This window comes from Silurus aristotelis (assembly GCF_946808225.1).
Source record: "Silurus aristotelis genome assembly, chromosome: 4".
Taxonomy (NCBI): domain Eukaryota; kingdom Metazoa; phylum Chordata; class Actinopteri; order Siluriformes; family Siluridae; genus Silurus; species Silurus aristotelis.
This window is the reverse complement of record NC_139577.1, coordinates 2,197,209-2,215,246: the sequence shown is the minus strand read 5'-3', so window position 1 is coordinate 2,215,246 and position 18,038 is coordinate 2,197,209. Positions and strand designations below refer to the sequence as shown.

The 18,038-nt window shown below is 39.2% G+C and overlaps 2 protein-coding genes across 2 annotated transcripts; both read right to left on the bottom strand.

Annotated features, from left to right (window-relative positions):
• Positions 1-45: 45 nt before the first annotated feature.
• Positions 46-2,930, bottom strand: prr18 (proline rich 18). The gene is made up of 2 exons (XM_083539017.1): positions 1,426-2,930; positions 46-1,392 (listed from the first exon to the last, which is right to left on the bottom strand). Exon 1 carries the CDS (start codon positions 2,721-2,723, stop codon positions 1,893-1,895), a length of 831 nt encoding a protein of 276 aa, XP_083395143.1. The 5' UTR covers positions 2,724-2,930; the 3' UTR covers positions 46-1,392; positions 1,426-1,892.
• A 1,647-nt stretch (positions 2,931-4,577) lies between these two features.
• Positions 4,578-17,756, bottom strand: sft2d1 (SFT2 domain containing 1). The gene is made up of 8 exons (XM_083539218.1): positions 17,606-17,756; positions 14,787-14,873; positions 13,611-13,693; positions 10,827-10,908; positions 10,069-10,104; positions 9,859-9,917; positions 7,928-7,957; positions 4,578-5,035 (listed from the first exon to the last, which is right to left on the bottom strand). Exons 1-8 carry the CDS (start codon positions 17,669-17,671, stop codon positions 4,996-4,998), a joined length of 483 nt encoding a protein of 160 aa, XP_083395344.1. The 5' UTR covers positions 17,672-17,756; the 3' UTR covers positions 4,578-4,995.
• Positions 17,757-18,038: the final 282 nt, after the last annotated feature.

Here is an 18,038-nt window from a genome sequence, read left to right as displayed (position 1 = left end):
TCGAGTGCAGCTGTGTTTTTCGTTCTTAGAAAAAAAATGACAAAATTTCATCAACTTATTTTTGTATTGCAAAACTCAAAAAAAGTCAAAATCAATAGACAAGGTAACAGTGGGAACATTTAAATGTTATTCATGATATAAACCAGCGATGTCTGAATAACAACAAACAAATACAAAGTCTTAATATCAGAGAGATATATTAATAAATAATAATCAAATAAATGAATGATCAATACACTCATTATAGATAAGACATTGCTTATTAAGCAGCAGGAATGAGACTAATCATCAGAAGAAATGGCACTTAATTATCATCATAAATCAATGTCATACCTTGTATACATACAATGTAATATAATACTAATAATAACAATATTAATAAAGCTGTTGTGAGATCTTTTTGAAGATGCACTCAAGCTAAATAAATAGATGTCATTCTAATATATTGTGCATGTCAATTTCCCTTATAACATTAATAAAAACTAACGAAAAACATTGAAAAATCTAATTGTCTGGTGGACAGTTTGACCTTAAAATGTGTATAGAATGCTTCCTTGATTAGATAGATAGATATATAAATAGATAGATAGATAAATAGACAGACAGACAGACAGACAGACAGACAGACAGACAGACAGACAGACAGACAGACAGACAGACAGAATGATATTTGCTGATTATTCGTGCTCACTGTTTCCAGGAATTTGTAGCTAATTGAAATGATTAAAATGAACAGAAAGTTTATGAGCTTCTGCAATTCATGTCAAACAACCAGAAACATGAGCTCTGGAATTGCTGTAATAACAGGCTTGGTGATTAGAAGGGAACAAACACAATAGAAATGTTCTTTCTCGCCCAGTCTCTGAGAAAGCACATAGGATGGCATGCTATTGTTTTACGCGTGTTCATGGTAGTTAATGCTAATGAAGAATTTTTTTAAAACGAAAAAAAAAAAAAAAAAAAAAACGAGCAGCCTGGAAAATTTCCAAAGGGAACAATGAAAAAAGGTTTCGAATGAACTTAATGTCAAAGTACAACTGTTACAAATGAATAAATACTGTAATACTTATTACATTGAAATGACAAGACTGTAAAATGTAGATGTCTGGTATTCAGTGAAGACCACTGGTATATAGCAATGCATGAAGTCCAGAACTTGTATCGTGACATTATGGTTGTCATTGACCAATGCTTAACTAGAACTATAAAATTTAAAAATAAAAGTGCTGATCATTCAAATAAACAAATCAATGTAGATACAGAACTGGATATAATACACTTTATTTCATGAAAACCATAAAAACGACAAAGATCTAGTCTAGATCACAAACAGCAGAAGATTTTAAAATAAATACTGTACAAAGCTGGTTTTGCCAAACCCATTTACACACACTCACACACACACACACACACACACACACACACACACACACACACACACACACACACACACAGACGTGAATTTTGCATTGTAAAGTTAGTAACATTGCCTTTGATTTCTGGCACAAAGGAAACCGTCGCGCCAGAAGAAAGAAGCCTCTGTCTTGGGTTGCGTCCCAACCCGCAACACATCCGCACCACAGGCCTGTCCATGTGGAGGACACCTGTGGCTTTGACTATGCATAGTGAGCGCAGAGACCCAGGCTTCATTGGAGGACATTCGTTTTATCCGAGTTAAATTGAATGGCGCTACATTTAGACGCAACCTGAGTGGGGAAAAAGGGGGCCGAAGCCCCGCATGCGCGCATCGCTGTCCGTGTGAAAGAAAACTAGAAAGTCACCGGAGAGACAAAAACGCAAAGCGCCATATCAACAGGCTACAGCAAATGGGGGGATTTTGGAGGATTCATTCCTGCGTGGGGGTTTTATTTTCCCCTTCACAGTGGCTTCCATCAGCAGCTCTTGAGGTGCGGGAGCGCGGAGAGTTTGTCCACTTTGCTGAAGGCGGCTGCGCTCTCGACGCCTTTCAGCCACTCTTTGCATTTACGCATCACCGTCTCGTCCACGTCACCGTCCTCCTCCTCGTACTCGACGTCGTCGTACTTGTGCTGGTCGTTGAGCAGGGAGATCTTCACAATCGCGCTTATATCGTTCGAGCTGTCCGCTTTGGCCACAAGGCCTGTGCTCTTCGGTGCGCCCTGCGTTCTTTTGGACGCCACGGCGGCACGTCGGTGTTTGGCATCCGTCGAGCCGCAGCACTTCTGTTGCTTAGCCAGCATTTGTTTTTCGAGGTTTCGCTTCTGAATGACCAGAATGGCCTCGGGGGTGAGGCTGAGCGAGAACTGCACCTCCTGCTCGAGCTCCTCCTTGGCGTATCCGGCGCGTCTGGCCGCCGATTCCCCGGAGCTGGAGCGCGTCACGCTCTCGCACGAACCATCCAGTGGCTTGCTCGCGTTCAGCCACGAGTTTTTCAAGTCCATGACGTCCAGGTTCGGGATCGAACAGTCTGTAGGAAATTTACTGGAATGCTGTTGCTCCTGCTGATGTTGTTGTTGATGATGATGGTGGTGGTGCTGCTGTTGCGGTTTGCGTCCCAGCTGTCTCAGATTGGCGCTAGGCCACGACGTGGACAGTTTGTCCTTCTCCGGTTCCTTCTCCTCGCGAGGTTTAGGATTGAGCAAAGACTGCGGAGGGACAAGGCTCGTCACGGGTTTCTTCTTCCTGAACAGGTCTTTTCCCGGTGATGAAATCCGCGAATGAAGGTTTATGGGGGGAAAAGGCATCGTATCACCTGCGTTATGGCGTTAAGATTCGTGGAGAAATCAAAACCGTGGTGTTCAGATTATGACCAAGCAGGAGCCGTCCATGCGCTGTATCCGCTTACACGCGCCGCGTCCACCGGTTTGCGCTTTGCTGCCGGGGAAATGAGGTTTCCTCGGGCTTTTATAGATTTAGGAACAGGAGAGGTGTGGCCACAGACACGTGCCTAGAAGTGGGCGATGAGATTCCATCATTTGGTCAAGCTAGATTTTCAGCCTACCAAGCATTGAGCACCTTGTGATAATCTGGAGAAAATAGGCTGAATGTTTAAACACCATTTTTGCGATTTATGAACACAAACTCCAGACTCCAGACTGAAGGTGTGTCCATGAAGCAATTTGCCTCCATCAGTGACCTTGAGTAGACATGCTTCATCCTACACTAATGTAGGCCTATTGATTTAATGTGCTCATCTTTTATTGCTTTTCTTCCCTATGGACAGACAGTCTCCAAGTCCCCAATGCCACCATAAACTAAGTAATAATCAATATGCTTTTATACGCATAGAAATAACACTCACTGCATACCCATGAGGACTTAATATCGTCCATCCATCCGTCCACAAACCACTGTTTACACTCCCTAATCATTATCTCTAGCTGTAAAGGACTTTGTCTCGTCAATAAACAACTGCAAACGGCGTTAAAGCCTAAAACGTGTATAAAACATATCAGGACAGTCATGAAGATATGGATAGGGTTCCAATGCATGGGGCTTTTTTTTGGGTTATTTATGAATATTGAATAAAATTTGTCCATCATTTGTTTTTGTGTTTAAAATCTGTAAATTTCAATATAAATGTCCTAATACAGTGGTCTTCACCTCTATTTTTGCACCATGAATCATTTGTCATGCACATAACATGTTATTATTCATATAATAAGGCTTAATTATTAGTTACATATGTATTAAAAATGTAACTCGACTCATGATAAAATAAGTTTGCACTCATTCTCTATTATCAAAGGCAGAAGTGGTCATCTTTCAAAATGTAAAAATAGAAATAAAATTAATTTTTCCTTTTTTTTTGTGCAGCCCAGAACAAAATGATAAACGACTCGGTACCGGTCCATGCCGCCGGTTGGTTCTGAACCCCTGTGCTCAAACATATTGATGAGATTGAGAGCAAAAGAAGGTATTAGACTGCTGTGTTTAATAAAACCTACACAAATAAGCAATTGTGTATTGTGTAATTAACAACCTATGAATGCATTTTGCACAAAATTTGGATAGAAATCGAAATCTCACTAACAGTTGAATGCTGCATCGCATCTTCGTATTACGTTGTGCAGGATGTGCTGGAGGAGGAGGGTTGCTTAATACGGAGCCCGCTACACATTGTCACCTTGGCAACCACAGCTGTGCAGTTTTAGCGCTTCAGCTTGATCAAACCCGAAAACAGAAACCATAGCAAGCAGCGTTGGGTTATTGGGTCACATTCAGACAAATATAGTGGAGGGCAATCAAGTCGGATATAAAGATATGAAAAACAAGCATGAAGCTAATCTCCTGTGTGTATGGAATAACGGTGCAGAGTGAGCGGAAGCTGATGTAGTGCGCATGAGCATCTGGAATCACATATACATGAGATATCTACCTCGTTTACATTCATCTCTGATCTGTACAGTCATGGACATTTGTTAACCAATACATCATGGGACATCATCATGCTTTCATTTGCACACACACACACACCAAGATTAAAAAAACACACAGCAGGAAGGAAAGAAGATTTCTGACTAAACCCTTACAGACATTTACCAGAGGAACCAGTATGAAGTAGATGTGAATAGAAAACAAATGACAGACAAACAGGATCAATAATATTTGTGTTTATTACAAGAAGTGCAGTTTTAGACAGTAGTAATGCTTAATGGTTTTTGGTGTGAAAAATACAAATTGCTGCATTTAATGCAAAAATTTGAATTGGAATAAGTTGAATTTTGGTGCAGCAGTCGCTCATTACAACACAAATATTTGTTCATTTAGGGTTTCGTTTAAATCACAGTTTACAGACAGACAAGAAAAATCTTTCATATATGTTAATGAAAATAGTGAATAGTTAAATGTGAAATCCCCCAGGATACATTTCAAAATATAAAATATGCTGTCTTATATTAGGACAAAATGAAATGAAAATCTTTGCAATAAAATATCTTACATATTTACTATGTATAATCTGAGCACAGAATTTGGGTGTTTATAGCTGGACATGGCTTGTGGAGAGAAACAGCTTTAGCCCAAACAGGAAGTGAAGCACTTAATGACTGCGTCCCTGCAAAACAAACAAACACATGAACACCACAGCGTTAGTGTTGGAGCCCGTGTTTGAATTTTTAACTAGTGGATTGCTCAAAAACCCATTTTTAAACTAGACCTATTCTAATTGTACAATTCATCATTGCGTGATTAAGAGGATAATTAAAATCCGCTTGTCTAACTTGCTTATTCACCAGAGTCTTTGATCACAGAGCTGTTTGTGTTGGCCTAACCTTATTCCTGGTCACAAAGGGGTGGATTTGTTGCTCATTTAATTCTGTTTTGGCGCGATCAGACCGACACGCCTCCCCTGACATCAGGTATGTGGTTAAGCGATGATGTAACTCACATGGTCACCATGGCAACTGCAGAACGAGGTCATGGCGCCTCCTTATCCTCATCTTCCCCATCTCCTCGTTCAGTCTCCTTCTCTCTCTCTCTCTCTCCTCACTATTAACGTGTTGCTATGCAGACTATATCACAGTTCTACATCCGGGAAAAGGAGGTGTGAAAAGCTGTCAAGGTTAAAAGGAATTGAGGAGAGGAAAGAGGAGGGGCTCGTGGTGACTCAGTCCTCCTCATTCTATTCAAAAGGCACGTTCAAAGACCACTCCTGCAACCCCCCACGTCAGACCTGCACGCATCTCACTACAATCCGCTGGTCGGGAAACAAATTCTCAGTACAGGAATATACCATATTAGGAAACATTAAGAAATTCATTAAGAAAACCAGTTCCGTGCAGCACTGAATCACTAAGCCATGATGCAGCTCCTGTGTCTCTTAATCCAATAACAAGCCAATGAACCAAACCAGTTTTAAATGGAAGGCTTTGTGCTGTCCGTGGGTTGTAGGTTGTGCCTTTTATTAAGAAGGGACAGAACAGGAAAATTCTGAATTATTATAAATCATCAGAATGCAAACCAGCCACTCGCTTTTCCAGACACTCATTCATATTCCGCTCCCATGTCAGATGGCACTTGGTTTCACACAGCTTATAGATGTCTGGCTCGCTCACACACACACACACACACACACACACACACACACACACACACACACACACACACACACACACACACACACACACACACACACACACACACACACACAAACACACAGAGAGAGAGAGAGCTACTGATAGACGGAGTGCATTTGCCATCTAGGCCTATGCTTCTAAGAATATTTCATAGCATGGGCATCACTCTTCAAGCGCAAGTGGCTGAAAAATAAAAAGAGGACACGGACTCTGAACCTCCACACTGATAACAATGCGTTCAAAACTTCACACAGTTGAATGAGGTTAGGTAAAACCTTTCACAACTGGTTGTAGAACAACACAAGAAACTGGAGTATAAAAATATCTTGAAAGCAGATCATTTCTGAACATATTCGATCATTTAAAAAAATCCCCATGTGCGATGTTTTGTTTTGACGTGGTCAGATATGAATCTTGCCAAACAAAGGAACACAATGATCATTAACACAGATGTGAGTGGTGCATTTACAGTAGGGACGTGCAACTTTATAACTGAGGCCAATGCAATTCGCATCTCGACGCACAGCCAACAATACGATATGTCAAAAAATACATGATAAAAATCACGATACAATACCAACTTCTTCACCCTTCAAAAATCTGTGCATTAAATTTCACGCAGATGCACCGATGCGGATCAGTGAATCTTACCAACACTAATATACAGTGTTCGTTCATTCATCCTTAGTAACTCTGTGGGCAGTGGTGCGTATTGTGTGAAACAAAACCAACTCAATATGTTAAACATGTTAGCAGGATTAACAGTGTCTAATGCAATGCCATTTCCAAGGGGGAAAAAATTTGTTTTAAGTCATTGATATAGACAATGTGCACAATAGCACCGTGTTACACCACTACTACAGGGCACAGAGAGAAAAAACCCTACAGAATCCCTTATAACACAAACCTGCTTTATAAATTCTGCTAACGATAAAAAGTCAATGACTACAAAAATGACTACAATGACTACAAAAAGCCTCATTAATTCTCCTCTGCTTTTTGATTTTTTTAGTAAGGAATGAAACAAATAGCTTTATGGGGGTCAGCTAAAGAGCAGACAGAGGACACGAGGGAAAAAAAAATAAAAATCCCAGAGCCATTTGTTTGGTACAGACACCCCATCTTGCTCCAGGAGAGGATTAGTGCCATATGGTCAGGGACAACAACATGGGCGTGCTTGTTTTTCTTCCGTTAGAGACAAAAAAACTAACCACCCAGATTGAGCAGGAGAGGTTACATGGTGACATTTGGAGGAATTCTGCAGTCCTGGTTGGAATTAAGTACTGATATCTTATCTGTCAACTGTCACAACAGACCTAAACTGGAACATGCAGAGTAAGAAGAAGGCTCAAGTGCTAAGAGGTCAGAAAGCTAATCCACTTGTCTTTACACAGATGATAAAAATGAATAAGATGTTCTTTATAAGTGTAAGTTTGTACACATATACAGTATACAGTTTGCAAGCTCTGACTACTGCGCTCTCTGACCATCCAATCAAAAGACATGAAAATGCATAATGTTACTGTACGCCTGCTAGATGGCCCCGGTGTCGCCTACTCAAAATCGGATTGGTTAAATCAACGTTTACTTTATGCTTTAGGTGCTGTTGATTCTTATTCCTTTGACCTCAACACGTAATGTGGTGGCTGAAGGGCAATTCAATGTGAAACTATATAAAATATCAGGGGAAAATTTTTTTTAAATTAACATTTAAATCCCTGTAGATCATTTTAGCATCACTTTAGGGTTGTTAATTGGAAAGAAAGAAAAAAAAGCTTGCCCTTACAGCCTGTATATATATACAGTATATAAAAATATATAATATAAAGACACACACATGCACAATATAGGAGATAATTGTTTCAGCTTACCGTGCAAAAGGAATGTACGAGATGCTGTACCTAAAAAAATAAATAAAAAAAGAGCAAATCGTTAAAACTCTGGCACAAATGAACTAAAACGGAGATATTTTATAATAAGATATTTAATTACATTCCCATTTATGAGATAACAGTGTTTAATGGTTTATGATCTATTGTGGGCTTTCAAACAAACAGGGAGTCTATAGGTAATAGGCTTCATTCATATAAACCCTATACCATATATAATTCTCAAACTGTTTACAGCCACAAACACCTTTTATAATAAAATGACTTACAAGGACGCATTGGAAAATCACAGCACATATTGTATCTTAAAAGCATACAATTTAAACTATGTGACATGTAGGCAAAAAAAACCCAAATCAATATTGGAATATGATATATATCATATTAACAGCACTTAACGGGTATACTAAAGTTGCAGTTTTCTTATAGTCAACATTAGACTTTTAGACTTATTATTGATTTTATTTTTTTAACAATTGTTTTTATTGTAATTGAAGGCTCGGTTTATATTTACAACCATGATCGAAAGGAACATTTGTAAATGAAAAATGCAAAACTTTCTAACATGGAGCCATTTAAGGAGACTAGGATTGGGTTAAATATTTACAAAGTGCTGTTCTAGTGGCATCTCGTGCACTGCATGCTAGATAGTATATTAACAGATTGTGCTATCCAGGCATGTATGGAATCTCACTGGCACACATGAGCAGGCTCGAGGCTTGTACCCGACCTCCAATGCGAAAGAATACTCGGTATTAGAAAAGGCCCATCTCTGAGTGAGTGTAAGGATCGTGTTGGCGCGCGCGTGTGTGTGTGTGTGTGTGTGTGTGTGTGTGTGTGTGTGTGTGTGTGTTTGGAACGAGCAGTTGCCAGGGGGATGGCACTTGTCTGCTATGCCTGATATGACTCAGGATGAAGAAACGCATCGTCAGTGATGATGACAATTACACTGGTAATAAAGTCTGGGCCAGTGACGTGTGTAAAAGCACCACACGCATGCCGAGAGGAAGGAATGCAAATAAAGTTAGTCATTTGTCTCTACGGCAGTCTGTGGTGTTACTGTAACCAGCTGAGAAAGTCAAGGCATGCCATACAACATAGGGCACTGATTAGTTTTATCAGATACAGGTGAAGTCTTACTGCTCGTTTCATCTGGCTCCGCCCTCTAACTTATTTATATAGCCACTACATGACTTACAATATTTAAATCCTTTCTGGCTTTTGCCAACCATGTATTGTTGCTCAAAAGTGCTTTGAGTGTCTTCATCAATGAATAAATCAACATAATTTTCACCCAGGGTGCCAATAATTCTAGTGATGATTGGGTTACTCCACTCTCTATGCTTCATTTAATAAAAGCATAATAAAGTGGGTATTTTGGTGATATTACTGTTAGCCTTAATTTCTGTAAATATATGTATGTTTTGGACTTGCTCAGCCTATACTATCCCTCACCTTCAATATTTTTAGTTCCATTTGGCTGATTTCTTTTTGTCTGTATGAACAGCATGCAGTTATAGCAACCTGCTTGGCGTAATTAAAGCTGAATCATGCACACTTAGCCACAGGAGCTTGCAGATGGCAGAGGTCCAGACAGAAAAGGGAGTCAATGCCAGGCTGATTTCGTGCTGCAGGGCACACTGTGGCAGAATGGGCCTTTACTTACTGACTGGATAATCCAGTCTCAGCTGACACACACACACGCACACACACACGCACACGCACACGCACACGCACTTTTCTTAAAGCTATAATCCCAATCTACCAATCAGGGTGGAAAATGCAATTAAACCCATTTCCCAGTACTACCAATTAGAATTACTAATAAACCTCTGCACAATTTAGTAGAAAAAGGTTCATACTTTTTAATTTTTTTTTGCTAAGGAAGTGCACAAGTTCAGCATGTTACTTACCAGGTCATAGCTAAGAACTGTAAAATGCAGAAGATGATAGCCAGCCCCTTTTTCTTCCACTAAAGGAAACAAATCAAAACAATGAACGGAGTTTTCTACAGTTGCAAAGATTTAATTATTGATTAATTATACATTTTTAATCATAACTGACTTTCAGGATGAACCTTACTGAGTCAACATAGTTGTAATGGATCATGCAAAGCTGCTTACCCAAAAGACTGCACATAAGGTCAGGGCAAGGCACAGCTGGAGAAAACAAACATAAATCGGTACTGCATCAATTTCAATACAAATCAAGTTTTAATGACTTCATTCAGAATGCTGTGCATGATCTCACGTCAGTCATGTCCGAAAGCACACAGTGACCCAGTGCATGAAAAAACGTTGACTCATAATATAGCTAGGTCCTACTGTAGCTGTTAGTAATTTATGTGCTATATTAACACTATGAGCCTCAAGACGGCTTGTGTTTTAGCGATTTCCTTTTATTCAACTTAGCTCAGACGTAAAAGAGAAATTTGCATACTTTACTACTAAATTTTCAAAAGTAGGAAGAAAAACACAAAATATTTGGCTTGATGTTCATCTTACTGAACTCAAGGTGTTGAAGAGATCACCTGATATCCTGATTTCTTATTATTTGATAATGCTGAGGAAGCGTTTTTCCAAATCATAAGCTACAACCAGTTTTCGCAAGTCCTGATCCATAGTGTTGTGTATAAAGAGCTGTGTAAATTCTCCTAATACTGTATACACCTTTGGTGTCATATTAGTTCAAGCTCCTGTAATGACTTCTCAATTCTCTTCCGGGCTCAAAGTGCAGTGGTGTGAAAATTATTCTGGGTCAAAATGCTAAAGTGCTATCCAGGCAAGACACAGCTGAATTGAGGTGTGAGAAAGAAAGACAGAAAGAAAAAGAAAGAAAAAACACTTCAGAAAAGCAGTTAGACACATATGAGATGCCTTACCAGCATGACACAAGTGGCTATGAGTCTGTTCGGCTCAAACATGCGCTTCAGCTGCTTCAATGGACCCATCAGGAAACAGGTGCTGGAGGGAAAATGAGAAATAAAAAGCTGATATCACGGTAATACAGCGAACAGACATGCGACATAGGAAAACTCATTAATATTATACTCATTATAACCTTCTTTTACCTTAGAAATATTGCTAAAGAATAAAATATGTCGTTTCAGGATTCAGAAAAAAAAAATAGTTCATGCTTTTGATACATCTAGATGCATAAATAAGCATCAACTGATGCGTTTTGTAGAATAGGACCCATTAGTTTGGGTCCTAATCTATAAAAAATACATTTATTCAGGTTCTTGAGAGTGCTGAATAATACGGCAATTCCCAAAACTCCCATTGATGGTCAACTTGTTTGAGATCTGATTAAGGTGAAGGTCATAGCAAATGATTTATTTTATTTCCACCCTCAGTGTTTGTGCTTTATGAAAGGGGGCTGTGTGTCATCCTGTGAGAGACCACCTGTAACACGTATACAAATGTCTCAACAGCTGCTTCTGTTTTTTCGTCTTTAAAATCACACTAATGCATATTTGCTTTTCCAAAACAAAATCTAAATCAAGATATAAACCGTTCAGACTGAAAAAGTTTGTGCCCCAATTCTGAACATTTTCTTAGATCTTTCCTTCTTGATTCAAAATCCAGGTCAAATGAGGCTCTTCAGGATTTTATACGTAAGGCAGGAAGTTAGTGCTTAAATGTGTCAAGGGGGATGCGAACAAACTCCACTTGATTTATACATGGTTTTCTTTTAACACCCATTTATATGAGAAAATTCAACATTCACAAATGTATTACACTTTTTAATTCCAAAACGAGGTTTCAGGCTCTCGGCTCAGTTTCCAGGGTGATGGAGGTACCAGGATTTGTAATTAAATTTGAGACCAAATCTGATTACGAGGCATCACTGAGATTTCTCCTTCTCCGTTCTCTCTCTCTCCTGACGTGACCACGGACAGTACGGTTTCGGTCCCCTGAGGCCTGGGGATCTCCAAAGTGTGTTACCCGAGTGGACTAACTGGGGTATATATTAGATTAGTGAAGGTCTAATGCATGAGCAGCAGTCATGGGACATGAATCGTGCTAAGAAGCAGACGTCTACATCAGACCGGACCTACGATATCATCCGTGACCTCTGAGAAGACTTAAAGGCGCGGCTGCTTTTGCGAGGAAAGAAAAGTGCACATGTGAAACGTAAAGAGACAGCATAGAAAAAAAAAACGCTGTGCTATTAAGCTAATGAAAGGAGCAGAGTTGTCTAGTAGGTTTTAATAATTTATGATTTTTTTCTTGAATGCTTTCCGTATTTAGCTTTCAGTGCCGGTCTCACAAACATGCGTCTGCATATCAATAAATGCAGATTTTATTAGCATGTTTAAAGCTTTACTTTAAAAGATATTTAATGCTATAATGTTTGAAATTAAGGTCAGATTTTGTCACTTAAATCATTTCAAACAAACACTATATCCACCTGTTCTGTACATAGGAGAAGGAAATGATGGATACATACGGTTTTAGTCGAATTTTTCCAGAATGTGCTGACAGCAGCCAAGGCTTGAGAGTATGGAGGGAAATTCTGGGGTGTTTTCATGCATTTTACCACCAGTTAATGATTAGGCCTCTTCCTGGTTCCTGCATAACTGATTGCAATGTGCTGTCACAACAGACAGCTTTCCAGCTTGAGCCACGTATACACCTTATGGAAACACGACCCAGAAGAGACCCACCGTTTGAACTCTTAGCACTTAAAAAAGAATGCAGATGAGCTGCGGGACTAATAAAGTCAATTTGGAATCGTATCTGTTTTAAATGCTAACTAGGAGGCAGCCTCACTTTTCTTTTTATGGCGTGACATGACGCTGAAACCAAACAGAATTTCTCAGTAAGGGAAAAATGGCGATAATAGAGGGAAGATAAGGGATGGAGTTATGTGGTGTTTGTGTAAAAAAAAAAAAGACCTGATTTTGAACAGAAATAATGACCCAGATCTCAGATGCCTCAAAAAAAAAAAAAAAAAAAAAAAAAAAAAGAAGAAACAAAAAAGTGCATGCAAGCTTTGAGCCCGTGTCTTAATTTTCACACATGCGAGAGGGCACTGTCTCGCTCTGCATACACGGGCGTGGGCGATTCTTCTTGCTGATTTTCTTGTGAAAGGACACTTTAACACTGCATGAATTTGCTGTATTGCATAACACTGTGGTGTAAAGCTGGAGCGGAAGCATATTCAGGCCACGTTGAATTATGAGAGTATTTATTTTTTTTCTTGGGTTTTTTTTGGATTTGGGCAGCCTAAATCTCATACAGAATACTGAATAGTGGCAACCAAAGAAGTGCAGATGCTGGAGGGTTGAGATCACATAAAATTTCCGTGCGTTAAACGGACCACGTTTCCATGGAGAGGAGTTCGGCATACCTTCGAACATTTGTGCGAGAGCAACAAACCAACTGGATAAACAACAGACTGTCATTGAAATGACAGAGACAAGCATGTGGGATTAGTCATGTAAGGGTTCTGCATTAATGATTAAAGCAACGATCAGTAGCTGCCGAGAGGGTCGTCTGTGGGGCAAGCTTCATGTCTAACAACAAAGTGTGTGGTGAAATCTACTAGTGTTCGGTGGCACTGTAGTGTCGTGTAGTGTAAGAACTTATGCATGAGCCCTTGTGTGAGAACTTGGCACTGAAGGACATGGTCAGTCACACAACATTTGAAGGCATCTTACCTGGATAGAGCTGCAATGTTTCCTAAGGTGTAAAAGACTGCGAACAGCCCCAGTCCATTGGGCAGGAATAGGAGCGCCGTGCCCTGTTAAATCCAAAAACAAAGTACCGATGCATAAAAATCATACAGCACAAAAGTGTAAAAATGAACAAAAAATAAAAATACAGACTGATTAATTTCTGCGATATTTCTAATCACAGTAATGAACGTAAAATAAACGCAAAAAATGACATCATTGATATTGGGTAAACACTGCCACCTAGTGGGGGTATTTTTTAACTTCCAACCAGAAGCGTACTGCTTCCCTACACTATCATGTACTGACCTTTACGAGGGGTGAAATGAGAGACTTTTTCCATTTCATTGATATTAAATGATAAATTGGTTTAAATATGGTTTATGTGCAAATGCACTTGTACAGATGTCAACCAGCTGCTACAAAAACAACATAGTAAAAAAAGATAAACGATGACATTTCAATTTACTATCATAGTTTTGGTAATCGAAATCGTCTGATTCCAGCTGCCATGTTCTTATGCACACACAGCGGGTGGGTTAACATAATTCTCTAATCTGTTATCAGCACAACCACCAAAAACAAATGTGTGTCATGTTCTGGGCGGAGGAGTGGGCTACAGCGTCGAAGGTCAAAATGAGTCTTCGGTATAAAACTTTCACAGTGTTCTCAATTTATCATCACCATTACGAATGATTTGTAAAGAACAGATACCAATATTTATGGCAATTTTTCTTTAGTTACTGGTTTATTTTTATAGTTTCTTCTTATTTCTCATTAATGCCTGTTTTTAGCTCAAATTATTCTGGTTTATTGGAGCGTTCAAAATGCTCAAAACGAAATCTATTAATCACTTCGATTGTTTATCTGAAAACAAGTCTTTTTTGGTGTATTACCTACAGCAGTGTACTCCAATCGCACCATGCATAGCTCCTACACAGAATGAGTAAAGGCTGGATTTGCGGTAGCTAGGTACCTCCTGAATGGAATATCATGGAACTGGCTGTGTTCCTGGACACAGCATCGGGATAAACTATTCCGTTTCACCTCTTGCACAGCATGAATGTCATTTAAACTTTGCTGAATGTCACCTTTTCACTATGCATGGCCTTATTAAGACGCTTCACCTAATCCCTTCCTAGAAACTAGAAAACGACTCACCAGTATGGAGCAAAGGATCCCGGAGGAGAAGCATATGATGAACCATTTGATCCTCGTGCTGTAACTGAGTGTGGAGGCATCCAGGATCTGAGGGGAACAATAGCAGGATATCACATGGTTCCTTTCATGCTGACCGAGACAAAAATCAAAGACTAATAGGTCTAACACTTTTAACGCTCTGTGACACTTGAAACCCAGAGGTTCACAGGCAGCTGCTGTATATTTTAAACAGATTAGCTGGAATTTTCCTTTTCCTAGTGACCCATGTGGGTACAATCATTATTTACACACAAATACAGGTTGTGTTGTGTGAGATGAGGCACAAGACAACACAAGATACTAACAGAATTGTGCCAGAAGATAAACTACCACCTGTTTCCTCCATAATGAATACAATGAATGCAATATTATAGCTTCATTTATCCGCAATATATAACAACATAAACTGACAAGTAACAAACAAATTAATCTTGTGTTTAGATTAAACAGCATTGAAAGCTTGCGTCCTGTGGATTTAACAAGGGCACATGCGTAAAATCTAAATGTCTAGACGTCTAGGAGTTTATAGTTTTACATGAGGAAATAGTAGTTTCTCACTATTGAGGATTAAAACCTTTTTTCGACTTTTGTCTCTCAGCGGTTTGTCGTCGAAAACATGAGCACATTATGAGAACGTTTAAGGCTAACAAACATCTAACACTGTGCTAAAGAAAGGAACCTGATCAGCAGGTGGTGCAGATTTATTTGGTGGAGTTTGGAATGATCATAATGCATTTCTACAAGATTTCAATGCGTAATTACAGACGAGTAAACAAACAAAAGGTTCCCATATTCACTTAGAAGAGGAACAAATAAACTAAACTATATAATAACAATTTTTAAGGGAAATGTTTTCATTATAATTAGCCTCGAGCCGGATGTCCAGCTGGGGTATAGGCAGGGGTTTACACGTCATGTTGAAGTCGGTATTTGACGGTATGTTGTTTGACGTGAGATTCAGAAGGCGTCTAAAATAAACGTTCATGGGATTTCATGAGATTTTTCAAACCAATTAAGCCAAAGATCATGGACTTACCTTTTAACGTGTCCTCTGAATGCATTGGTGAAACAAATACATAATGAACGTGTATATTAGTAGCAGATATCAGTGCAAAGTGAAAACAGATTAAACGTGTAGAGTCTGAAAACGGAAGCGTTTCATCAGGGTTCAGAACTAACGACTTCCTAACACTCAGTGTAACAAACAAAGCACCAAACAAAAACACAGACAAACAAACAAACACACACACACAGAGAGTATCTACAAAGGTGGAAAGTACCGAATTAAATGTACTTGCGTTACTGTAACTGAGGGATGTTTTGTGTACTTTTTAAATTATGGAGTTTGATGTTTTGTTTGAAGTTTTGTACTCGACAACAATCTAAATCATATCCGTCACGGGGGTGGGGGTGGGTAATTAATGGGGCGGAAAACAAACGCGCTAAACCCATAAGAATAAAAGATGGAGGTGGACAAGTCAAATGTTAATTAAATGTTAATAAAACAAAGCCCTGGCCATATTTAAGCGACTGCTTTGACTTCAAGTGCAAGAAAGGCAACAGCTTTATTACGCATTATAAACTGTGTTTGCCCAAAGCGACTGAACTGGCAGCTTCTAAACACAACTTGCGCAAGTATTTATAGGTAAATTAACAATATTTATATCTTTAGTTTACATAAATGTTGTATTGTTGCGTGATATTGCTAATGTTGGTTAGCACCAGAATTGGAAATGGACGGAGGAGTAAAAATGATCAATGCACAACCAAGACAGTGCCACGATTTACGTGTCGTACGAAATGCATGAAGTGTTATATTTTACAGTTGATCGGATGATGTTGCATTAGATTTGAGCGCCGCTGTACAGCCAATCACACACCTTTTGTTGAAAACGCAGTGTCCAATCATTGGATTCGGGACTGCGGAAAACGCCGGAGTTGTTCAAATTTCTCCTGCTGTAAATGTCATTTATGATCATAAATAACGTTCTAAAAAGTAGAATTTGTTAGTGCGAAAGTGCAAAGACGAATTAGACTCACATTTATTTTGGTTTTTGCACTTTAATTTCTAAAGGTGCAAATTTCAATTAGCTTCTTTTTTATTTGAGACGATTTTTGACTTGTAACTTTACTTGTACTCAAGTAAACTTTCATTGCAGTAACAGGACTTTTAATTGAATAGAATATTTTAATACTCCTTCCACATCTGATTATATTTATCTATAAACAAACACAAATATACACAACACACTTTTTATCATCCATTATTTCCTAGTTAACTAGTTTTACTTTTATTTCACTCTAGTTACACAACACACGGGTGTGTGTGTGTGTGTGTGTGTGTGTGTGTGTGTGTGTACCAGTACGTTTACAGCTCGCATTGTGTATTTGTGTGTGTGTAGCTTTACATGCTAAACTGTCACAAGTTAAGAGCTGTATCCCAAACAACCACTTGTCCCCTACTTAGGCGCACTTCTTAGGGTACAACTTAATGACATTTCTACGCAACATAGTGCAGCATTATAGTCAAGGGAAATTCATTTAGAACACGGCCATGAAGCAAGTACCGGAAATACGAATATAGTATTTTCGTCTACACAATTCTACATATTTCTGCACAAACTAGTTCAATGGACATCTCAATAGAGCCAAGTGAAAGTTTGCAGTGTGCATGCTAACAATCTTAGCACATTTATGCTCTTTATAACGAAACGCAACAAATGAAAGCTGCGATGAGGAAGACATTTTCCCACAAGTGAGCACACGGTTATTGGAGTCACCTGCGAAGTCAACCCGAGCTCCTCATTATCCTCCCGTCCGTTTAAAACCCGCCGCAGCTTGTCCATGTCTCTCCCACTTTCGCTCTAAAATAAGATCCTGCCACTTCCTCAAACTCCGAAACATACACAGAAAATTCCGGGGCGGGGCGAAGGCCGTATCTCAAATAACATGCCCTATTTCAGGGTTTCTGAGTAGAGCTGGAAATACAATCTTATGCACCCTTTCTAGTGCACTACACCAATCTATTTAGCGGTTATGGGACCGTTTGGAGTTCAGCCTTTCTGTATGACTTCCGCCTGGTTTATGAGATTCATGCAATCGTGAGGATTAAGGATGAAGTACATAGTAATATTTTAGGGTTATATAAAGTACCCACTCTTTTAGGGTTATATAGAGTACCCATTTCCATAGGGTTATATAGAGTACCCACTC